Here is a 25,944-nt window from a genome sequence, read left to right on the forward strand (position 1 = left end):
CAAAACTTTTATTTCTCGTTTGATTTCTACAATAATTTTATGCAACTATGATCTCAAATGTGACAGATTCATATTTATTCTGACAACATTTTTTCAAGCAATTTACTACTCTATCTGTCATTATTTTATACAAAATAAATGTACACATCCACAATGTTGAACAGTGATGACTTGGCGATATTTACAAAGAAGATGGTGGCTCTGAATATGGACTGATCACGAAAAACCTCGTCAATCAAAGCAAGTAATTTTACAAGGTTAATGCCACCCGAGTAAACTTCTGTCTGTGCCACATATAAATAGAAAGAAACATTGCCGCTGAACAGTAGCTAGACGTGTCAACATGATGAGAATTGCTCACATAGCATTTTTTAAACAGGTGTGCACAATGGCAATGTTCAACAACTTTTATTCAAAGGTGTTTACAAAATGGAAAAAAAATCCCCCAAATTAAATTTCATATTTTTAACAAACGACAGAGGCCTTTAACATACAACCACAGAATAAATTACAGCAGAGATACGATCATCTTCTAATGTTGAGATCAGACAACCATTCGATTTCTAAGCCACTTTGCGTACAGCTTTAATCTGTAATTTGGATATGATATTTTGGATAGTCGGGCGAGTGACTGAGTAATTTTTGAGAGGTGGTTATTGCATTGTCTTCACTGTGCTGTATAAATTGTATTAATGTCATATTATGTCTATCGGCACCAAAACTTTGTACACATCTTTAATAGGCAGTCCAATATGCATGTACAGAGTACTAAATTAAGAGATCACACACTGCGGACAAAATTGAAATCAGAATACTACGGTGTAGCATACACGAGGTAAAAGATTTAATAGTAAAACAAGCGAAAGGTTAGACCTAATAACACGAACCTCACAGGCATCTGTAAATGGTCGATAACAATAGGGAGGTTGAGATCTGCGACTTATCAAGGATCTTCGTACGTATACGGAAGAAACTCTGTAGAAAGAGGACGAATGTTTTGTTCATGTGTGTCTGTATACGTGAAAGAATCTGTGATAAGTCTCTGATCTCAACCTGCCTAATAGACTGGCACAGGCAGGAGATATCGGTGCAAACTATTTACAAATGCAATGCAAGACCTCTGTATGTGCACAGAAAATCTAAAAGAGTTTTGATCCCTTCATGGATGCTAAAATACAAAACTTGAGATCACCCAGCAATTGAAAATGGCCAAATTCACCAACTCTAAAGCGAACTTCATGAGAAGTTTCATTTCCACCGCCCGAAAAAACTTTAAAAGAAGGCCGAAACGTTTGTCAAAATCCTCTTAAAGTGGTGTGAAAATTTTACAGTTAACAGCAAATGTGTAATTTTGGCAGCAGACACAGAATTCTGTTGACCACAAAGAGTAAAACAAGAAAATTTGCCAAATAGTGGTGGATATTCCATGGACTGACAGTCTATTACAACTGTTATATTATATCGGAGGAAAATCATTAGCCAACAGAACTTCGTGAGCCATTGCACGATATCCAGACTACACTGTAACTACATAGAATGAAGGATAAACAAATGACTGGCCCAGATAACACTACACAACATGCTGACACAGGGTAACAGTTGGAATATTCACTCCCAAAGTTCTAGCTCACATTGTGAAAGGAAGAGGCGAAGATATATGTGTGTTTGACCTAACCAATGCCATGGAATACTAAAATTGTGACAAGTACTTTGGTATTCTCAGAAGACCCAAAAAATTACCTTCGAGGATTAGGACATTCCGACCAAATACATTTGAATTTTTGTGAGCATCAATTTTCACAGTGAGGTTAATACTCAGTTATGACCCTTCCAGGGATCTCAAAGTAAAAACAACATTCAGCACACTGTGTAGCCTATACCGACTGCAGACAGCTTAATTTTCACAGATATTTATTTTTGCAAAATAAAGATCGCAAAGAAATATTTTTGATTTGAAAAGTGAAAGAAATTTTATCTGCAAAAATAAAAATTGTGAATTTTTTTCTTCGGAGACCCGGAATAATAAAGAGGTGCACAAATTTGACAGTTTACAGTACAATGATAATGGGTAGATGAGCAGACGCACAAACATTCATACCAATGGAATAAAATATATTTTTTACAAAAAAATAACAAAACTTTCTGTACAGAAGAAGATTCACTAGTACCACGAAACAGTTCACTTAGAATACAACATTGTCAACATTAGCCATATAGAGGTTCTTTAGGTGATGATGTCACACGTCCTGTGACGTCATGCCAACATCAGGAAATTCAGGGGGGCAAATTCCACAATGTCAGACAGGGGAAAATCACGTCAAAATTAGTCACCCAAGTCAAATCAACGTGGGAATCATCCAGACTAAAGTACAATGCCAAAATATCAACATGCAACTATGGTACAGTACAGTGCAAAATAACGAGTAGGAAGTCTTGTATGGCCTATGCACGATGTGAACAGTGTTTTTAGACTACCAACTCGAGAAAAGCCTAAACGCTTAATACCGTCTGGATACCAGTCCACGCACAAAGTCTCGATGAACATGTAATATTCCACTGTCGGTGACGATGTAGATGAGTTCCCTACGACTGGTTTTTGGTGAGGTGTATGCTGGATGGCTCGCTGAATGGTCCAACGCGTTGGTGCACGTCGATCGCTCGCACGGCAAAGTGATATCTGTTGCCCTCCTGGAACTGAGTGAGCGTACACGCCATGGGCAGTGGCAGTGCTTTAACATCGCCAACCTGGAAACAAAAGAAATTGCTTCTGTGAGATATGTGTTTGAAATGGAAATCGCACAAATATTGTTATTAAACTGCGACCAGTTAGAAATAAATGAATGAGCAGGGTTCCTGACTAAAAAGATGAAATCTCTTTTGCAGCAGAAGGCTTGACATAAATCTCTGCATCTCCGCATACTTTCAGCCATGATTTACACTTCAAGCATCCATAACAAGTAATTCAGACAAACTGTTAGCTAAAGAATCAAGCACATTACCAGTGGAGATGCCAGTGGAGAGTAATATCAAATCGAAGCTCATACAGAACACCGTGCCATGGTTTATACCGGGACATGGTCGTTATATCAACCGTTGTGCCAAAGGGCTTCGGCCAATGTGGGTCCATCCCAGGACACATGTAGGCCTACTGTAGGCCTCGCAATTACTCTAAATATACAGTGAGTGTCCCAAGTGATGCAATTGTGAGCCCTGCCAATGCAAGTCCTGAACTCCACCACTGAACAAGAGGTCGATAACGCCCCAAAGAATACCCAATCTCACCTTTTTCCAGAGTGTAGTGCTAGGAGCTGACGACGTCTCTTGATATGCGTACAACTGGTAGCTGGCGATCTCCTCATAAAGCGCAGCCACCATCTGCATGTTCCATGACAAGACGATACCTGGAATGGAAAGTAAGTGAAAGTGAGTGACAGAAAGCTAACGTGGTTAAGGCACTGTCAAACATGAAAACTTTGCCACCCTTCAGATTTCTGCCCGAAGGGTTATCACCAAAAAGAATTTCTGTTGAGACAAAAAAAAATGTTCAGAACAGAAACACTTTTTTGAGGGAGTAAGTATGTATCGAGTGACATGGCCTGATAGTGATATTGTCACGACGTTGGTCCATCTGCCAAATTGGCTCCTCCAGATTTGGATTTATCATTTCTACAAGATGCCAAATACTAACCCTGAGAAACCCTAGATATTTTTAATGCAGGTTTGGGCGGTTCCTTCTTTGTGCTATTCGTTCGTGGGTTGACAGCTTTCGGTGGCAGTGGAGCAGGATGTTTGGCTATGGTTTGGATTGGTGTAACCTGAAATGCGAAGAGTAAAAGCTTTCAGCAGAGCTACTCAATCACCACTACAATCTGAGCATTTCTGACTGGTACTTATTTGTACACTTGGGTCTACATATAGTTTATAGGCAAGTTCAGACAAAGAGATCTGACCCGGGTCGCATGAGGAATGTTGGGTTCAAATCAGGTACCTCTTGACCGCTAGCCAACAGCACAAGCCAACACAACACAGTGGTTTCTTCTGAACAGAACCTGGTCAAAGAAAAGCGCCAAGTCGCTTTTATTTGTTTATAATTTCCTATATGAAAATACAGTTGGAGATGGTTTGATGCACAGAATCACATCAAATTATACGCTATAGTTGTGACTTTTAGCATTGCTTTTGAAGTCAATGAAGTATTCATACGAACCTGAGGCGTGGAGGCCACAATCCTAGGCGTCTGTATCGCAGGAGACGAAACTAACGACGTCGAGGTAGTCATTGCCTGCTGCTGTGGCAATAATGTCAAAACACGATTTCCCTGAGACTGTATACTTGTTGGTGCATAAATAAATGTCGGTGGTTTCGATTGCACAGTTCCGGGACCAGATATACGCTGTGCTTGAGCCAGGGGCTGGAAGAACACCGGAGCAGCCCCCGATCCATTGAGAACGATTTGAGTTCCGGGCCGCAACGTTATCTGACCTGGACGAACTGGTACGGCGACACTTTGTGGACTAATCGAGGGAGCTGCAGCCGGCCGGATGAGGTTGGTTATCGGAGTCATTGTGTTATTAGGAGTTAAACCAGCTGGCATCGGGTGAGCAATCTTTTTAGAACTAGGATCATCATCATCTGTTAGGTCCACGAAAACCTGTTTCTGATTTGTGTTTTTGTTTGCATTATTGGCTGCTTGAATGTGAGGCACCTTTAGAAATGTGGGTTGTGCGACCTGATTCTGTTGAGTTGTCGAATTAGGCATCATGACAAGAGTAGGTTGTCCTTCCCGCTTTGTATGCAACATAGAACGCACAGTATTTGTTAGGGCGAGAGGGACAGGGGTTCCCGCGAGCGACGTTCCCGAGTTTGTGGTATCCAAAACTGCTCTGACAGGCAAAGAAGTTGCTACACCATTCGCTGCCGGTGCAAATGGCCCCTGAATTATCCCTCGGTTCACATTATACTGCAGGATGTTTTGAGTACTTTGACTGGCCAATTGTGCGTTGGAAGCAGACGCAAGTTGAACATTTGCGATGGCAGGCTGTCCAATGACACTACGGATCTGATTCGATACGGACATTGGAATCTGAATCGTCTGGTACTGGCTACTATTTGAAGCTTGTTGAATCTGAAATCAGAGCAAAAGAAATCTAAGACATTGGTAGAGAGAACACTATTCTGCAGTATGGATGTAACCTGCATTGGCTCGATATACGCATTGCCCAACTCTAGTGGTCCGACACTGTACTGCAGTATGAGTATTGCCTGGACTGGCTTGATATACGCATTGCCTAACTCTAGTGGTCCGACACTGTACTGCAGTACGAGTATTGCCTGGACTGGCTTGATATACGCATTGCCTAACTCTAGTGGTCCGACACTGTACTGCAGTATGGGTATTGCCTGGACTGGCTTGATATACGCATTGCCTAACTCTAGTGGTCCAACACTGTACTGCAGTATGGGTATTGCCTGGACTGTCTTGATATACGCATTGCCTAACTCAAGTTGTCCGACACTATTCTCCAGTACGAGTGCTGCCTGCGTGGTGAATGCATTGCTTACCTGTAGTGGTCGGACACTGTTCGGCAGTATGGTTGTTGCCTGGACTGGCTTGGTGTGCACATTGCTAACAAACATAGGTGACTTGGGGGTGGTAGCTGGAGATTTGGTAGGTGTGTTATGCACAGCTGCATAAGAAGCAGCAGCTGCAGCCGCCGCAGCTTTAGCATGAGCTGCCTTAGCCTGAAAGCAAAATGAATATCATGTGATATCGTCATAAAAAACATCTCCCCGATTTGGTACCTACATGTGCGCAGAAAGTTTTAAGAGATTAGGTTCTGGATGCATAATTATTGCCCAGCTGGGTAAACTGAAATTCTGTTGGTTTTCAATTGTGACCACACGAATCATCATCATCACTATGATCATAAAAAATATCACATTAATGAGCGAGGGTGTATCATTATGATATCCGCTAAAAAAAAAGATGCATTCAATCGTCCTGACAGCCAAGTGGGCACAGCTTGTGTAAATTGTGTGCATCATTATCATGCATTACTACATACAAGGATAACATCGGTGTCAGCGAATCTGAGTGCAAAACTGTGCAGCTTTAAACAGGTAACATCCGTTCCCAGGGAACGAGTGAATGGGTACTGCCCAATAGGGGGGTCACCTGTACATGTAGTAATAATGCAATGCACTACATGCACTACTAGGACTCCCCGTCTGGCCAATGGTTTTGCCCGTCTGGTCTAATACCTTTAAAGGGCGTCTCGTGGCTGGAGCTTCGTCAGTCAGATTAAGTAACACAAAGTTGCCAATAGGGGTCTCTCCTCTCTCGCAGTACATTGAACCCTCTCAGTTCCTGCCTATAGTGCCCCTTTAAACCTTCATCCTCTTACCTTATCATTCTTCAAGGCCTTCCTTTTCCGATCTTTGCGCTGAAGTGCGATGTTCAATTCCAGAATCTTCTTCTGGAGTTCGCTTGCCTGCGACTTCCATGCCTCGTTGCTCGCCTGGAGCTCGCTGACGCGCTTCCTCAGGGGCGCCACCACAGAATCGATCTCTCGCATGAGACACTGGTTGAGCTTGATTCGAATTAGCTCACCAAATGCCTGGAAGAAAACCGATATGAATTTTAACGAGAACATTTGGTTTCGTGAAGAAGTCAATTGACAACTAACTAGGCTGGCAGGCATAAGTCTGAAAATTTTCTACCAGAATTAAGAATTAATCATCAGTCAGATCATAAGTGGTATCAACCAACATGACACCTGGAAACTAAATGAAGTTTAGAACCAAACTGAAGTTGGCTTCTTATTTCCATGTTTTATTCCAAGTTCTTTATTGCTATTAATAATGGACTGTAGCCCCTTGCAATCAAAAACTGACCCTGCCCTAACATTCATAATTGGGAATAGTTCAAAATCCTAAGAAGGGATAAGAAATAAATAGCCAGAGAAGGCCAGATCTGCACACATATTAGTACGTCCAAACTCTTAAAGATGGTAGCACTAACCAGACAAATTGTGAGGGGACTGGGCCTACCAGGAAAGTCAAAGTTTCATTGCTGATGAACAGAGTCAATGTTTCATCTTAACAAAACACACTACCACCAGTGAACTCTTTAATATGGTCCCTTTGACTCACACATATTTCTAACATACATGTATTTCTATTTCACCAATTGAAACCACAATACTAAGTACACTAAGACTATTTTCTACAAAGCCTTTGATTATATGACAATTCACCACAACTTACTTTGTCAGTAATCAACTTCTTATTGCCATCACACACCGGCTTTATTGCATCCTTGGTCGGTGCAGCATATGGCAAGCAGACAACCGAATCTGGAGTCGACGCCCGACTGGATCTCTCAACTACTGCATCCGTTTCTGTTTCTCGTTTGGTCCTCTTTACCGTGGATCCAGTCGTGGCATCATCAGCATCTGATCTTGGTATGGCACGTTTACGTGACAACGTATCCCGGGCGTCCTCAAAAGATTTCATAATCGCCGACGCGGATCGAGTCGCCTCGTTTTTCACACCCGGTTCAATGTCATCTAATGAGATCTCCATAACTTCATAGTCGCTATCAACATCCTCTACCAGTTTCTTCTTTGCAACATCTGGGGCTATTTTCGCCTTTAGCTCCTCCGCTGCTGTCAAGGGTGCTGAAGGGGTGACCACTTCTACTTTAGGGATGTCAAGATTGTCAGAACTTTGCCCCATCTTTTCTTCAACCTTTGATTCAGAGGGGGGTGGTTCACTGGTTTTTGCGGATTCCACCGACTGTCTGGTTGGTAGCACCTTTTCCTCACTTCGCGCATCCTCATCCTCGAGCAAGACAACAACCGAGGAGTCATTCTCCTTAACAACTGACGCGTCTTTCTGGTCTACGGTCTTGGATTGGTCCTCATGATCTGACTCGTTCAGAAGACTGGCATCAGGCTCAACTGAAACAATATGGAGATAAAATTTGAAGTCGGAAATGCAAGATGTAAAAGGAAAGTTACATACTTTGACCATCGTTTCTTCAAGTTGCTTCAAATAGCAGACAACACAGACAAAGATTGCCATTGTTGAACAATTCTGCTGCTGAGTTTGCCGCTTTGAATTATGGGACTGCCAACAACAAAACATGTTGGTACCAACCCAGTTTGAGAGATTTGAGAATGCAATCCCATAATTCTGTGCACCAAATAACAGTCTACTTCAACCAACCTCATTGGTAGGCGATGTTTGCATAATGGAGGCTGCGCTGGAACAAGAAGTCAAGGCACTCACCTCCCTCAGCTTGTTTGTCCGAGTCGAGCTCCATCAACAGTTCATCTTCGTTGATCTCCTCGTCGTCTGCCTCTTTCCTGGTAGCAGACGTCACGCCAGGCCTCTCATCCTCGTCCAGCAACGATTCAGGAATATCCTCACAGGCGTCGAAACCAGTATTGGCATCTTTATCACAGTTAGTTACATTTGAATTTTTGGCTGCCTCGGATTTTGTGCCTTGATCAGGAGCACCGAGAAGTTTTGAGTCAAGATCAGAATCTATTTTCTTGGATTCTTTAGCTGCCTCCGATTTCATCTCTTGATCAGTATTATCAAGCAGTTTAGAATCAGGATTGGAGACCATTTTTTTAACAGGTTTGTCTTCTGCATCATGAAACATATCGTCTGCTTCCTCCACAGGAGGTGTTGTGGTTCCAAATGGCATTGAAAAACTTGAATTGCTGCCAACACTACTCAGTTTCACACTTTCCACAGCTTTCTTCACGAGTTCACTTACAGATGTTTTTAAACCACCACGAATACTCAGACTATTCTTATTTTCACCTTCCCTTTTTTGAGAGTTCGCATCCGTTTTTTCACCCACAGTGAGCTCTTCATCAGATTTTATCTGCTTAGTCTTAGTGACTTCTAGTTCTACTTCAAAGTTAGCATCAACAGTATTCTTTACATTACCATTTTTCAAATTTGAATCAATTCCATCAGAGTCAGCTTGTTCTCTTTGCTCAATTTTTGATTCTTCCTCCTTTTTAGCAGTGGATTCCACGTTTTCAGTTTTGGTCGCTTGGTTACAGTTGCTATGGTCACCGTTACCATGGTCTCCATTGATGCTAGGAGCTTTTTCCTTATCCACTTCCATTGACTGGGGTTCATTCTTCTCATCCTTCGCCTTGACATTGGATTCAACACATTTCACCGCACCCTCGACATCACGACTACCACCGTTGTCCCCATTACCAGCCTCTCCCGGACCACACAATTTAGTCTCACCTTTTGCTACTTTGCTATGGCCATTTGTCTCAGCAACTGCCACAGGCTCATCAGAATTATTCACATCCTCCTTTAGAATATCCTTCGTTTTCCCATCTCCAGAGGAATCCAATTTCAAACCGGCACCTAAATCGTTCTTATCAGAATTCTTCCTACAAATCCCGACTTCGTGTTTCAAAAGATTTACAACTTCATCCTTCATGCTCGAGAATGAATGGTTTGCGTCACCATTCAGGGGAGTCTCATCGGGTCTCATGGTCACAACGGCCGTGCTGCCACCACTCATTCTGAAACTCAACTCAACACGTGGCACCTCCCACACATTCAAACGCTTAGGACTTGGCTTAGATTATCTGAAAGTACAGTTGAACACAGGCACGTTAATATCAGGAAAGATTAATCAATATCATTGATGCGAGGGTGAAGTGTCATTGTCTAAAAACATGTTTTAGCCAAACAGATATGGATTTGACATTGGTAACCAGCTTAAGTCAAAGTGCCAAATTGCTTCCAGGAGCTGTCAAGAGAATATTGTTCCGGGAGCTGTAAAGAGAAGATGCTTCTGATGTCTGGTGGACAATTCAAACAAGGTTAGAGCCAGTATCCAGAGCAAAATTATTGCTAATTAAACTGCAGACGTCTGGTGGACAATTCAAACAAGGTTAGAGCCAGTATCCAGAGCAAAATTATTGCTTATTAAACTGCAGACGTCTGGTGGACAATTCAAACAAGGTTAGAACCAGTATCCAGAGCAAAATTATTGCTAATTAAACTGCAGACGTCTGGTGGACAGTGCAAACAAGATTTAAACAAGTATCCAGAGCAACCTTATTGCTATTAAAACTGCAGACGTCTGGTGGACAATTCAAACAAGATTTGAACCAGTATCCAGAGCAACCATATTGCTATTAAAACTGCAGATGTCTGGTGGACAATTCAAACAAGATTAGAACCAGTATCCAGAACAAAATTATTGCTAATTAAACTGCAGACGTCTGGTGGACAATTCAAACAAGATTAGAACCAGTATCCAGAGCAACCTTATTGCTATTAAAACTGCAGACGTCTGGTGGACAATTCCAACAAGATCAGAGCCAGTATCCAGAGCAACCTAATTGTTATTTAACTGCAGACGTCTGGTGGACAATTCAAACAAGATTAGAACCAGTATCCAGAGCAACCTAATTGTTATTTAACTGCAGACGTCTAGTGGACAATTCAAACAAGATTAGAACCAGTATCCAGAGCAACCTAATTGTTATTCAACTGCAGACGTCAGGTGGACAATTCAAACAAGATTAGAACCAGTATCCAGGGCAACCTAATTGTTATTTAACTGCAGACGTCTGGTGGACAATTCAAACAAGATTAGAACCAGTATCCAGAGCAACCTAATTGTTATTTAACTGCAGACGTCAGGTGGACAATTCAAACAAGATTAGAACCAGTATCCAGAGCAACCTAATTGTTATTTAACTGCAGACGTCTGGTGGACAATTCAAACAAGATTAGAACCAGTATCCAGAGCAACCTTATTGTTATTCAACTGCAGACGTCTGGTGGACAATTCAAACAAGATTAAAACCAGTATCCAGAGCAACCTAATTGTTATTCGACTGCAGACGTCTTGTGGACAGTTCAAACAAGATTAGAACCAGTATCCAGAGCAACCTAATTGTTATTTAACTGCAGACGTCTGGTGGACAATTCAAACAAGATTAGAACCAGTATCCAGAGCAACCTAATTGTTATTTAACTGCAGACGTCTGGTGGACAATTCAAACAAGATTAGAACCAGTATCCAGAGCAACCTTATTGTTATTAAACTGCAGACGTCTAGTGGACAATTCAAACAAGATTAGAACCAGTATCCAGAGCAACCATATTGCTTTTAAACTGCAGACGTCTGGTGGACAATTCAAACAAGATTAGAACCAGTATCCAGAGCAACCATATTGCTATTAAACTGCAGATGTCTGGTAGACAATTCAAACAAGATTAGAACCAGTATCCAGAGCAACCTTATTGCTATTAAACTGCAGATGTCTGGTAGACAATTCAAACAAGATTAGAACCAGTATCCAGAGCAACCTTATTGCTATTAAACTGCAGACGTCTGGTGGACAATTCCAACAGGATTAGAACCAGTATCCAGAGCAACCTAATTGTTATTTAACTGCAGACGTCTGGTGGACAATTCAAACAAGATTGGAACCAATATCCAGAGCAACCTTATTGCTATTAAACTGCAGACGTCTGGTGGACAATTCAAACAAGATTAGAACCAGTATCCAGAGCAACCTTATTGTTATTTAACTGCAGATGTCTGGTGGACAATTCAAACAAGATTAGAACCAGTATCCAGAGCAACCTTATTGCTATTAAACTGCAGATGTCTGGTGGACAATTCAAACAAGATTAGAACCAGTATCCAGAGCAACCTTATTGCTATTCAACTGCAGACGTCTGGTGGACAGTTCAAACAAGATTAGAACCAGTATCCAGAGCAACCTTATTGCTATTAAACTGCAGACGTCTGGTGGACAATTCCAACAGGATTAGAACCAGTATCCAGAGCAACCTAATTGTTATTTAACTGCAGACGTCTAGTGGACAATTCAAACAAGATTAGAACCAGTATCCAGAGCAACCTAATTGTTATTCAACTGCAGACGTCAGGTGGACAATTCAAACAAGATTAGAACCAGTATCCAGGGCAACCTAATTGTTATTTAACTGCAGACGTCTGGTGGACAATTCAAACAAGATTAGAACCAGTATCCAGAGCAACCTTATTGTTATTTAACTGCAGATGTCTGGTGGACAATTCAAACAAGATTAGAACCAGTATCCAGAGCAACCTTATTGCTATTAAACTGCAGATGTCTGGTAGACAATTCAAACAAGATTAGAACCAGTATCCAGAGCAACCTTATTGCTATTCAACTGCAGACGTCTGGTGGACAGTTCAAACAAGATTTGAATGAAATGGCCAGGGCCATTGTGCTCACCTCATGTGGAGGAAAGATGGATAAAGAGCATGGTAAATTGTCATGTAGTGTTAGGTTTGATGTAGGTCCAAGCAATTACAAATTTCCCCAAAATTGCCAATTTACAGTACATTTGACCTCTGTGACCTTGAAAAGTAGGTCAAATCAAAAAAGGTCCGGGTGACACATTGGGTGATATGAATAAAGACTAGCAAATGCTTTTACTCCGCTTTTGTACAGGAAGGCCTAGTGTAAATGTACATGGAGATTTAGATAAAAGCATTTGCTAGTCTTTATTCATATCACCCATTGAATGGTTGTGAGAATTAGATGTACTTATGATATAAAATTGGTGCCAATCGGGCAAGTAATTACTAGGAATAATGGCATTTTGAAGAATTTAGGATTTGGCCCCCTCCCTGGAGGCCAAACGGCAAATCAGATCGCACCATACTTCAGTACCTGAGATAACCTGACCAAGGGGTACATGTGTACTTAATTTGTGATCAATAGTCATTGCAGTTAAGAAACGTGCCATAGTTACGGCCTGACGCCCAATTTACGCCATTTGACCTCTGTGACCTTGACAAGAAGGTCAAATCAAAAACCTGTGTGACGTATACTGTATGGTGGTTAGATGTACCCATGATATCAAATTGGTGGCAATCGGGCAAGAAGTTAAGGAATAATCATATTTTTAAGGTTTTTGGATTTTGCCCCCTGGTGGTCAAGTGGTGAATCATATTGGACCAAACTTCGGTCCCTGAGATCACCTGACTAAGGGGTAAATGTATACCAAATTTGGGATCAATAGTCATTGCAGTTAAGAAACGTGCCATAGTTACAGCCTGACGGCCAATTTACACCATTTGACCTCTGTGACCTTGAAAAGTAGGTCAAATCAAAAACCCGTATGATATGTGATGTATCCTTGCTAGGAGTACCTACCATAAATTCTTTATTGAAAACGGATCATTAATAAGAGACATATCACACTTTTTATGGTTTAAGTTTTGGCCCTCTGGTGGCCAAGTCATGAACCAGACCGGACCGAAATTCAGTGTCAGAGTACCTCTGACCTAGGGGGTCATGTGTACAAAGTTTCAAGTTCATAGCACAAGCGGTTAAGAAACGTGCCACACAGGATACGGACGACGACGACGACGACGACAACGACGACGACGACGGACACAGGGCTATCGTATAGACTCCCCTAACGGTGAGCCAACCAGTATCCAGAGCAACCTAATTGTTATTTAATTGCAGACGTCTGGTGGACAATTCAAACAAGATTAGAGCCAGTATCCAGAGCAATCTTATTGTTATTTAACTGCAGACGTCAGGTGGACAATTCAAACAAGATTAGAACCAGTATCCAGAGCAACCTTATTGTTATTTAACTGCAGACGTCTGGTGGACAATTCAAACAAGATTAGAACCAGTATCCATAGCAACCTGATTGCTCCAATTTATGCCATTTGACCTCCAGGACCATTAAAAAGTGTTTATAATAAAATGTCACATAAAATGTCAAATACATCCCTCTGACTGTAATTAGATGTACCCACAACAAAAAATTATTTGTAATTCGGCCCAAGTCAAAGAAACAATATATTGTAAATAGCACTTTTCAGGTTTTCAGATATATGACATCACACAGCCCTGATGCGGTCTGCTTTTAGTTGTCCCATGGCTGCCACCAACATTTTGCATGGGAAACCTTTTCTCCCAAAGTCATCATTTTTCATAGATGTCGTGGTCGGAGTGAAGTACTGGATGGGTTAAAACAGCGGGACAGGATGTTAAGATTCATTTGAAATCGGTTTAATGCAGTTTTTGTAAAAACTTCACACATGAAAGTGATATGTAAAGTTTCTGGAAGTCGATATAAAGCATGCTACCGTTCAGAAAAAATCGTTGTACCACTTCTGTTTTCCAGTCCCGGCCCAGGTGGCCAAGTCAAGAATCACATTGGTATGAAGCTTAATCTTTGAGGCCATCTGAACAAGGGCTACATATATAACTATAGTTTCTGCTCTATAGCTGACAGGCTAGAATGCGAAATCCATGATGACCGCCTGGTGGCCATTAAAAATTATTCAATATTGCATCGAAAATGGCTAACCCCAACAACACCCCACCAATTCCTTTACCCCTCCAAAACTCATTCCGCACTACTGAACTGATGTACTCGCTCAGTGTGATTTTTTTTAAATGCTCAAACAGCCAAACAGTTATGAAACGTGCTCTCCGACAATGAATGATTGTGAAGCATTGGGTCTCAAGTACTCCCCGCCCTCTTTAGTCAGTAACCAATAGAGTATTTCTAGTTCTACAACGTCAAGTTAGATGTCAGTACTTCCCCATGACTGCACCTGCTTTGTTCACCAAATGCACACTAAACTTGAGACCCGAAGCCATTTGTAACCTTCCCTTAGGGAGCCCCATTGAACTATTCTACACGCTGAATGCAGTGCAACAAACAGCCGCTGTGCCGTGTGTTCAATAGGTGGGGCTGACTGTCAATGTATTCTGCTTCTGAGTATGGCTGAATACACTGTTCAGTGGGATACCTATGGCAAGCCAAAGTGGAATTTATTCAAGACATTAGAATTACCATTCGAGAAGTTAAATATAAGTTCAAGAAGGAAATATATGTTCAAGACTAAAATATGTTCAACCTTGAATCAAATGTTTTCAACCTTGAATAAAATATGTTCAACCTTGAATAAAATATGTTCAACCTTGAATAAAATATGTTCAACCTTGAATAAAATATGTCCAACCTTGAACAAAATATATTCAACCTTGAACAAAATATATTCAAGACTCACGTGACCATATTCAAGACGCACGTGACCACAAAATTGATGACGTAGAGCGTAGAATCTGTGGTACTTCTGATGCGTTCTGTTTCACGACATGATTGATTGCCTGTATAGCCTAAACACTCAAACATGTCAAAAGACAACGAGAATCCGATACAGTGGTGTCGGCCTTAAGAATGAAAGGTGAGAGGCATTGCGCATTTTGAACCTATAATTTGCCTGATATGTCTGTGAAACATGTATCGACTCTGACATTCACTCGGCATCCATGTCATGATGTGTAGGATTACAGTACATGTCAGGTGTAGGCGGCTAGGTACGTGTACAACCATGTGTCAAAACCTCGTGCGAACAATTCGAGCTCCGAAACGCAACACAAGTACCATGGGTTCGGGAAAGTCCGGACGCGGGTTCGGGAACGTCCGTAAAGCATCAAAACATGAGCAACTACGTCATCAATTTTGTGGTCACGTGCGTCTTGAATATGGTCACGTGAGTCTTGAATATATTTTGTTCAAGGTTGAATATATTTTGTTCAAGGTTGGACATATTTTATTCAAGGTTGAACATATTTTATTCAAGGTTGAACATATTTTATTCAAGGTTGAAAACATTTGATTCAAGGTTGAACATATTTTAGTCTTGAACATATATTTCCTTTTTGAACTTATATTTAACTTCTTGAATGGTAATTCTAAAGTCTTGAATAAATTCCGCTTTGGCTTGCCATAGATACCTTCATGTAGCAAGCGAAAATTGGAAATATTGAGCATTTTGACAGACACATTTTTGGGATTTAAAGCTCTTCACTCTTCTTGTTCATAAAACTAGCTGAACCAGTGACCCACGTGACTGGGGATTGGAAGTACAAATTCAAAATTTTTCAGAGGAAGGAAGCGGCCTGGCCCACACTCAACTCAACTTCTGATCCCGCCACAAAGAAGAGCCACTGGTCCGAAAGTCTGATGCACTGAATCCTTCAATGTACTGACGTAGGACACTCCTGCATTAACCATTGTATTGAAACTTTGTATGTCAAGATGCGATAAAATCTTCATGCAGTAGATTTCACAAAAGGCAAAAATAATAGGGAGATTTTCATCAATTTTGTAATTAGGCACTTTCCAGCAGGATTATGGGAAAAGGCAGTAGCATTTTAATAATGTTCAGAGAGCCTTTTGTCATCCTCAGCACTAAAAAACGACGACCAATACAACGTTCGAGATGGAAAGTAATGAGACCATGGCAGGCCTAGAGAAGCTCCTCCATGTCTCCGTAATTTTGACCCGACTCAAAATCAAAGCACCACACCCTTGTTTTTCACTGAATAAAATTAGGAGAACACTTCACAACCATGTAACCCTACGCAGAACCTGACAGCCAATCAGATTTGAGGAACACCAGCACACCACCAGAGCTCAACCAATCGCCTAAGTTAGGGGACCATATCAGAGATGAAAACCTGTCAAATTGACTCATGATGGAAAATGGGTCAATGGGCATTTTAGGTCAATGATCGAGGGGAGTCTGGGACCCCACTGTGCAAAACCAAGAGGCCTTCCCTCATGTAAGATTAACGGCAGGGGCAGCAATGATTCATCTATATGCGTTATGCACTGTCTGACACATTACGAGGACCCCTCTGCAGAGCTAATTGAGGAAATGATCGGGGTCCTAATTTTCTAACTGAATAGTACTTTTTTCTCGGAAACTTTTCAGTCTACAGAACGAAAATTGGATATTTCATTCCTTCCTTTCTTCACGAGATGAACCTGTGAACCGTCAATGAAGCCTCTCATAGTACACCATACATATTAATGTTATATAAGCTTATATTCGCCATGTACTACATAAATGTGGCCTTCATTTTTGCCATTTGCGGGCAGTCACAAAAGCAAGCAAACATAGATTTTATGAACCAATACTGTAAACCCCTTCACAGTGCTTCATTGTTCCGCACAGTCCATTGTACTTGTTCTGTGAAGACAGCCACATGAACCTGGTGGAAAAATACTTGGCACTGATCCAATTCATGTGAATATATGCACTGCCTGCACAACTGAAGGCAGCATGCACAGACTTGTGTATAAGGCATGGACATAGTGCGAGTGTGAGCATTGTACACATGCACATGAACCTTTTCGGACATTTTCAATTCAGTCTGAAGGTGAAAGGAGAGGACCATCCTCAAAGGTTCTATAGTATACTCAATAGTACATCGATACGGTACAATTCCCCATGAAAATGAGCTTTCCCATCAATAATTTTCAAAAAATTTGTAGCCTAGTACATTTGCATAATTTATTCATGATTAAGGGTTTGACGTCCATTTCACACTTCATGTACATGTACCTTATTTAACTTGCACTCAATGTCTACATGTATATTACCTGCACCACGGGTTCATGTAGTTCCCACTGGGTTTTAGCAACGGATGTATCTCAGACATGGTAATTTGCATGAGGCCTACATGTACTATCCTGACAACTTTAGGGGCTTGGATAGATGCCAATTTCAATTTTGTCATTTTTTTGGGTTCAAACAATTTAAGTACAAACAATAGGTACCCAATTCTTTTGGTGAATAATATTAAGCACCATAACCCCAACACCAATCGAATTCACTCATTCATGTCACATGACCACATTCATTGATCCAAGTTATTTATAGCACAGTGGCCTTCAAAATAAAATCCTGGCCATGTGAGCAGAGCATGATCAGATAATGGGTCATGGGGCTCACGAAGGGAATCTCGGAATGGCCACCACACATGCATGAACCAGTGAGGCTCCCCCTATCTGCCTATAATCAAAAGTAAATGGGGCACCTAAATGGGCCCATGCCCAATATTCCAAATTTTGAATGTAAATTAGGCACTGAATCATATGATAACAATCAAATGGAAATATCTTTCGGACTTGGAAACGATAAGTTTTCATTATCCTGTGACCAGAAATTATAGATCTGGATACCCCACTGTCTGGCGTTTGTACGCCAATAAAGGGTTCGGGAAGTATTGATGTAGCTTGTAGATCAAGTAGACACTGTAGTGCTGTACAATATTAAGATACAATGAAATAAATGTACAGATGTACAGATGTACAAATGTACAGATGAACAGATGCCAAATGTGTGTACATATCAAATTTCAAGAGTCAAGGACAATTGGAGATGAAACGTGCCAACTTTGCTGAAATTTTAGAGTTTGACCTTCAAAAGTAGGTCAAATCAAAAACCTGTATATTATGCCATGTAGTCTAATCAGAAATATTGACGCTTAGGTAAAGACAAGCTGCTCAAATGGAGAATTTGTGCTATGGTTACTAAATTACGTCAGAGCTTAAGGTCCCAAATGTGTCTACTCGAGGACAAGTTTCCTGGTTGTGCTTACCCTGAAGACAAGGTGCCTGGTTGTGCTTCTCTGAGGACAAGCTGCCTGGCTGTGCCAACTCTTCAGACAAGCTGTCTGGTTGTGCTTCTCTGAGGACAAGCTGCCTGGCTGTGCCAACTCTTCAGACAAGCTGCCTGGTTGCGCCTACTCTGAGGACAAGCTGCATGGCTGTGCCTACTCTGCAGACAAGCTGACTGGTTGTGCCTACTCTGAAGACAACCTGCCTGGTTGTGCTTCTCTTCGAACAAGCTACCGAGCTGTGCCTACTCTTCAGACAAGCTGCCTGGTTGTGCCTACTATATCTGGCTCTGCCTATTATTACTTCATCATGAAATTCTATGGTTTGTTTTTGAGTCTTTTGCGACCTCCATATATATTGTTCAAATAAATTCCGAAATTATTTTTTTACAATAATCATATCAATTAGCCCGGTGTAGAAGGGGACGTACGAAGAACAGGGGAGAGCCCCAGTCTGTGTATTCCCTTCCCTTCTGGTCGTGAAAGCACTTACATTAGACTAGCACTGAATGACCTAGTCATTCTAAGCCAATCCAAACCATCAGACGCATATATTTCGGTAGTGGAAGATCAAAGTGGGTATGACCAACAAATGCATCGTTAGATAGTATAACTAGGAAGAAAACCTGACCACGAAACTTTTTGAAAGCGAGGTTAGCAATATCAAAATCAGTTTGTGTTTCAAGCTATTTCACTGGCCAACCAAATTTTGATTGTCTACCTGACATATATCCTGCCAGATGCGATCAGTGGATAAGGAAGAAACTTCTGGACTGATGGACAAGGCCATTAGATTGGAATGCCATGGAATGCACATGTACCTAAAAATTCCACACTCTACAATTCTACACTCAATTGCCATGTGGCAAACTAGCATACACATTTGACAAAATCCCAGCGAACAGCACAGCAAAGAGACTTGCTGGAGGATGATGAAGTGGGTTATCATATTGATCATTTTACGATTCAATCTGTAATGTGGCCCTTGCCATGTGCCCTTTTACTCACAATTCAAAACACTGTGCAAGGTCCACAAGGACAGTTAGTTTAACTAACGCGAAAAGAAATCACAGGAAGGAAATAAATTGGTCTGAACTTGTCTGAGTTCATGATGACTTTTTATTTGATTCTTCTTCCTTTGTCTTCTGACAGGACATGTATTGTATTCGTTCATGGCCAAAACAAGTTCCCGAAAACAGGTAAGGGTGGACTCCCCAAGTTATATTTTTCAGGTCGCAATGCAGAAGAGAGGACCTGTGACCTAGAGCTCGGCTGCGGAGCAGTTTAGACACTTCCCATCCCTGGCAATCTACTTGTATATTGGGTCAGAGTTTTAGGCACTTGACCAAAGTACTGTCTCGGGCGATGGTTCAAGTGTTTTCCCATGCATTTTAACATGTGACACATCGGACATACCATATTTTTATGGACAAAAGGGTAGACACCTGCCGGCTATGTTTTTCATAGCAGACATGTGTCTACTCGCCATAAATTGCATTTTCTAAAAAAATTGGCAGGATCTGCGTTGAGTGATCAGATGCTTTGTCTTCAGTCTCCACAAAAGTGGTGCCAAGTCTTTCACCTTTCCACCGCCAGGAGTACCAGATTCTTCCCGAGTAATATATATTATGAGACAAACTTAATTTGTTAATACATATTTTAACAAATTAACTTAATTTGTTGTTGTTTTTGGCTTGCTGTTTTCAGAGAGTTGAAGCTGGCATTAAAAGTTCCTAGTTATATTAAGGCCATCCTCAGCGCTCCATAATCTGACAGCAGGACGATAAATGCCAATTTTTTCAATTTTTTATCTCCAAAATTACGAAGTACCTAGAACCATCATAGACTACCAATAGTTGTTGGACGCATTTTTGCTGTTTTCATAAATTGGTGTACTGTAACCTATCTTCATAGTCATACATACAGAATTTTTCGGTGGATCATTTTCACTAATCTCTAAATATGTTTATTCACACAACAGGCCCCAGCAGAAAGAAAGATCTTTATCATTAGATTTTTGGCCACTTTTTCCATTACTCATTCATACCAGTTTATATGCTGGCGCCACCAGTCCGTCTAGACAACAACCTGTCAGCACATGCAACCACAAACAACCACCACCGGTGTCTTATATACAAATAAACATGAATAAAATATGTAAACTGGACATGTATCTATTCTATTCTATTATTCCTGAGAAACATTTACTGCAAACAGGACACATTGACATTTAAAGGTATTGTTTCAAGATAATCCCAGACTTGCATGATTTGTTGTTGTGGTTGTGTAGATGGCGCTACAGATAAAGTTAAAAGATTAATGGATATATGTAGAATAAGACTAAGAGGGTTGCATCAAAGAACAATCCTTTCATGCCTTTCAGGTCCAGGAACTGAATGAACCCGCCATTTATATATCACGGCATGCCTCTTTTTTTTACTCAAGAGTCAGAAACAGCGAGGATTACAAAGTTTTGCATGGATAAGCAGCACTAAATTGCATATTACTCTGTTGTTTCGGTGATTTTGATTTTTTGAATGAAGTGATATAAAAACATTGCAGAAAAATACCACAGTTAAACACGAGTTACACACATGGAATTTCTTTTACGCATGCCAAGTGAAGAAAATGAAAATTCGGCAAAATTCGGGAAATCACAGACAAGAAATTATTTACCTCAACATGACCTTGAACTTTTTACATAACCAGGGGTTGCTGTAAAGATGAGAATCACTGCTGCCACCTATCTGCAAATATAAAGACACATGCATGACATATGGGATATGACAGACGTTTCACATGTGCCCAACAAATTCGACTCAACTTTGATCTCTCAAAAAAATCAATGTCAACAATATCCAGGCGCAGCATCTGATTTGACCTACATTTCTAATTGTTCTATCATTGTTGTACTCAGTGGTGTCACAACACAGCACATGTCGGCACCAAGAGGCACCACAATAATGGGTCACTAGCAGCAGAGATGTCTCATCATACATAATGAGGGGAACTACTTTTATAGTGCATTATGAGCTAGACTTGTGTGCTTGGGGATATGCAGGACTGAGTGAACATGCACCATTCAACATCAATGCATTATCGGTATGCCATGTATTGTATTGTATAGAGCTGCAATACTGATAGCAGAAATGTGGTGCGGCTGTCTTGATTGTACTAGAGGGGTGGTTAGTTTTTTACATGAGGAAAAGCGATTTTCCTTTTCTCCTCATAAGATTTTTTCATATGTCTGACTTCTGTATTAATTATTATTACGTGCTATCTTCTAAATTCCCAGCACATCACTCTCAGCTGTATACATGTAGACAGTTCTTCTTGTTATCATGAATTCCCTACTTTCCTGTTTCAGTCTTGTTTTGGACCTCATTTACTGACAAACTATGTGAGGTCATGTCAGATGATGATGATCAGGGATCACAGCCTCAAGTCAGTCATGGCCAATGCATCAATGGAACTATGTACATGTATTGTAAATAGTTCGCCATACATACCTATAGATGTATAATCAATGCTGACTTTGCCAATGCATCAGAATTTTACAGACCAGAAGACCATCATGGGGCTTACATGTACAAGTTTGTAGACAGCCTTAGAACTGTACACAAAAATATAGTTCCCAAAATGTCAAACAACAGACATCCGTTGCAAATTCAACCCACCTCATTTTATTGATTTTAATTTGGAATGAAACTTTACCCGTACCTATGAAACCAGCCAGTCCACCAATGTCCCTTTCTTGTTTTATTTCAGCCAAGGACTATGTAGTGCAGATTTGTATTCCTCCGCCAAATCAAATAAACCTCTGAGATCATGTGTATGTCGCCGACAACGTCTACATGATACACATGCACATTAGCAGGTTATTCAGTCATGGTTGCCATGGCAACCCAATTTATTTAAAATATTGGGCAACCATGGATGCCAATGTGTATGCCCTATGTTGTGCTGGAATGGGGCAACAGAAGATAGAGAGTATGCGATTCATGGGCTGGGTGTTGGGGTAGGATAGGTGTGGATTTTTTTTTTCTTGCAATTAGCACTTTTTGCCTCAAATCCGTGTGGGAGGAACAAGCATGACTTCGGGCCATTGGGGTACATTTTAATCGAAATCCAAAGAACACCTCAGTATAATCAGGCCAGAGAGAGTCATGTCAGTCATACTTGGCATGTCATCATGATCATCATCCTGATGTGTACAGGTTTTTGATATCCCTACAATACATCATATACAAAAATAAATATGGAGACCACTGATTACGTCTAGTCTCAGTAGTCGGACAAACACTACTATAATGGTGGACCCGCATCATGTAACTGACCCTTCAATAACTAAATCGCAATCGCATGCTTCGATATGCACACTAAACTAAATCGTACGCTTGCACATTTGAGGAGGCCCCGTGAGGAGCCTCTTCATTTGCATACACGTGTCACGTGACCATCGCAACAACGAACAGGGCCCGTCTCTCGGATCAACTCGTCATCAAAACATGAACCATTTCGAGCGTTTTAAACGTGAATTCTCATCAAAAACGGATATTCAACTTCGGAAGAGATAAGACTCGAAGTAGGGGATACAACAAAGAGACCTTGGACGTCACTGGTGACCACTATTTTGACGTAGAAGTGACGTTCATCGACCATTTTCTCACGGCGATCATCGCGGAATCGAGGTCGGGACGACGGCGAGGCTGTTGTTAGGTTTGTTTAAAGATATTACGATATGAACAGACTATTTAGACAAAGGGATGCATTACACAGTCTCCGAAATTGCTATAGAGTCGATTTTTGTGTACTTACGGAATACTTTTTCTTTGTTTGTGTCATAAATCGCCGATTTTTTATCAAATCCCGTGTTCGATCTTCTTCAATATGGCCGCTCCAACAGAATCGGAGTGGATCTGAGCATGCGTATGCAAATGACCACACGCGTTGTGTGTTCCTATTGGACAGTTAAAAGGGCGTTTGAAGCCACAACGTTCTTCCCTGGTTGGATTAACCCCTTTCCCGCTGTGTCGTCCGATTCGCCAGTGTGAGACTAATTGGACTAATTAGGCTTAATTGAGCAGGTTGGGCGTGACGTCAGCACGTACATTTGCTACATTCATAAGACCTATGTGTTAAACCTCCTTGCACTGGCTATTGCCCTGCCCTCCCTCGCTGTGAGAGTGATCCTGTTTTGAAACCATCATTAACGTACTTTGGCACAATGCCAAAATCAAGGCACAGCAACCACTTTGGCTTCGTATAGGGCCTATACTTCGCTTTCCAACCCTGCCCCGACCTCATTGCATGGCACAGTTCCTCAGTCCTCGTTTGCATCTATATTCTTTACATGTGCCGATGTGTACGAAGGGTAGGCTACTGCATAGTGTAGTAAGATCAGGGAGATGTTATGTACACATAGGCCTGACACGGCTGAATACGTAATCAATAAATCACAGGCAAAGGCATACAGGTAGACGGCTGCTGACATCCCGAGACTGCAATTTTCACCGTCAGACAGCTTGTGGACCTTTACTGCTTCAGGCCAGGACAAAGGAGGAGGGGTGTATACACTATATTTTACAACTCCCTGGGTCAATCAGCACCGAGTGATGAAAAAAATCTTAAAATGTTGACCTTGACCTGAGGTAAAATTATTTGTAACCATACTGGACACAATGTTCCTGCCATTGACCCCAGGTGATCAAATGGTCCCCGGCCATTTCATTTGATAATTCGGTAGGTGCTTATATTTCACACTAAAGAAATCTCTCGCAGTCTATGAAATAGTTCCTTCTAAACGAGATAAAACCAGAAAATCATGTCATCTGAGTTAATTGATAATTTGTATCAAGGTATGTATTTTAGCAGCACTGAATGGAGCTGATTTGGACCACCTGTGAACCAGTCAGTGAACTAAAATAAGCGATGTTTGTATATGGGATATTCTTATGAGAAATGAATACCATTAAACCCGTGATGAAAAAAGCATTTTCACCCTGTCCCCCAATTTCGTAACGAGCGGTGTGTAATTTTTTGGGTGATGAACGTTTGTTTGTCACTACAGATGAACCAAATATTAAATAAGCCCCAGCCAACCTCAAGTGTCCACCATATTTTCTTCTTAACAAGCGCGGATATTACGCTCTTGACTAGACACGAAATGACCATTCAGGGGGTGCCATAGAAATATTCTCAGGAAATTAATGCGTCAAATAGCAAGAAAAATGGGTACTTTAAAAGGTTACATTCTGTACAGAATACAACCAACTTTAGTCTTTTTACCATGTTTACATGACAAAATATTGATATATTTGGCGTCCTTGATGTTTTCATTGTATAATAACCTTTGTGCAATCTATGAACGATTCTTTACCAGAAATCAGCATCACATTTCCCGAAGCATGCATGCAGGCATGCAGGCTTTTCCGGAGGTCGCCCAAAATCTAAGGATGTTTTTTTTACATAGATATACAGTATATTATTAATTGATGTGCAAAATCCGCCCAGCTGCGGATCTATTGTTAAGATATACATATATATACATATTTATGTATATTTCTGATGGTCGTCATAATTTAAAAGGTTTTTAATGGGTTCAATATACATAGTTTGCATTAATATGCCGTTTCAGAAACCAAATGTGTTGGGCAGGCGTTCGGCCTTGAATGAAGCGTTTGGAAACATTGTTATCCAATTATATTGTTTGAAATAACTAACTTGATCAGACTAAACGTATATGATCGTCTTGGGATGGTTAACAGCATTATAATTATTCTATCATTCCTTAATTGGTGGTTTCAACCTTAACGAACTGACCGAGGATGAGACCATGCATACAATCGCATAGACCATTTTATACTGCAAAAAGACGGGGAACGGCGATTAAATTAGAAGAAAAATGAGGCCGGTTTCGTCGTCCGTCATATCGTTCTTGCAAGTTTCCGTTTGCGCTGTACCAACATGAAGTAATAACTAAAGGACCCCATGAGCACGAATTTGCACTGCATTGTGCATTTTTCGAGTTCCATTATTTGACACCAGGTGGAGCAGCACTTGTCATTGCCGACAATACGCGACTGTGGAGATCCAACGCAGTTAAATTTCTTTCAAACTGAGTTTTCTCCCCACTGGCGACTAAAGGAGCGTACACAACCTTCACTGGACTTGGCCCTGTGGGACGCGAGTAGATTTTATTCCCAATTTCACAGCGCACATAAATACAGTTGATGATTTTCCCGCGGTGCTGATGGAATGATTAGAAACACCACTGACAAGCGATTACATCCCAAAGTGCCTTGGGATAAGAAATTCAGCTTCAACGGCGTTAATTCATCTCCATGGTACCATTACATTATACATCTCTTGGCCCGCGCGCAACAGCCAGTGCGTTTTATTGAAGTATGGGCAAAATTATGAGAAAACAAAATATTTG

General features: G+C 41.0%; 1 protein-coding gene across 5 annotated transcripts; it reads right to left on the minus strand.

Moving 5' to 3' along the window:
- On the minus strand, positions 1-23,405 carry LOC135487589 (activating transcription factor 7-interacting protein 1-like). 5 transcript variants are annotated; one of them, XM_064771507.1, is made up of 10 exons: positions 23,325-23,405; positions 21,183-21,253; positions 8,293-9,632; positions 7,267-7,961; positions 6,405-6,617; positions 5,563-5,742; positions 4,208-5,125; positions 3,689-3,815; positions 3,283-3,401; positions 1-2,745 (listed from the first exon to the last, which is right to left on the minus strand). In XM_064771507.1, the coding sequence occupies exons 3-10, from the start codon at positions 9,563-9,565 to the stop codon at positions 2,584-2,586; spliced, it is 3,687 nt and encodes a 1,228-aa protein (XP_064627577.1). In that variant the 5' UTR covers positions 9,566-9,632; positions 21,183-21,253; positions 23,325-23,405; the 3' UTR covers positions 1-2,583. The 5 variants fall into 5 exon arrangements, with proteins under 5 accessions (XP_064627577.1, XP_064627597.1, XP_064627615.1 ...); XM_064771527.1 differs by having other exon boundaries at positions 21,183-21,249; positions 23,325-23,403; XM_064771545.1 differs by lacking the exon at positions 23,325-23,405 and adding an exon at positions 22,184-22,230.
- Between the last annotated feature and the right edge of the window lie 2,539 nt (positions 23,406-25,944).

Source organism: Lineus longissimus, chromosome 1, assembly GCF_910592395.1.
Source record: "Lineus longissimus chromosome 1, tnLinLong1.2, whole genome shotgun sequence".
In the NCBI taxonomy this organism is placed as follows: Eukaryota; Metazoa; Nemertea; class Pilidiophora; order Heteronemertea; family Lineidae; genus Lineus; species Lineus longissimus.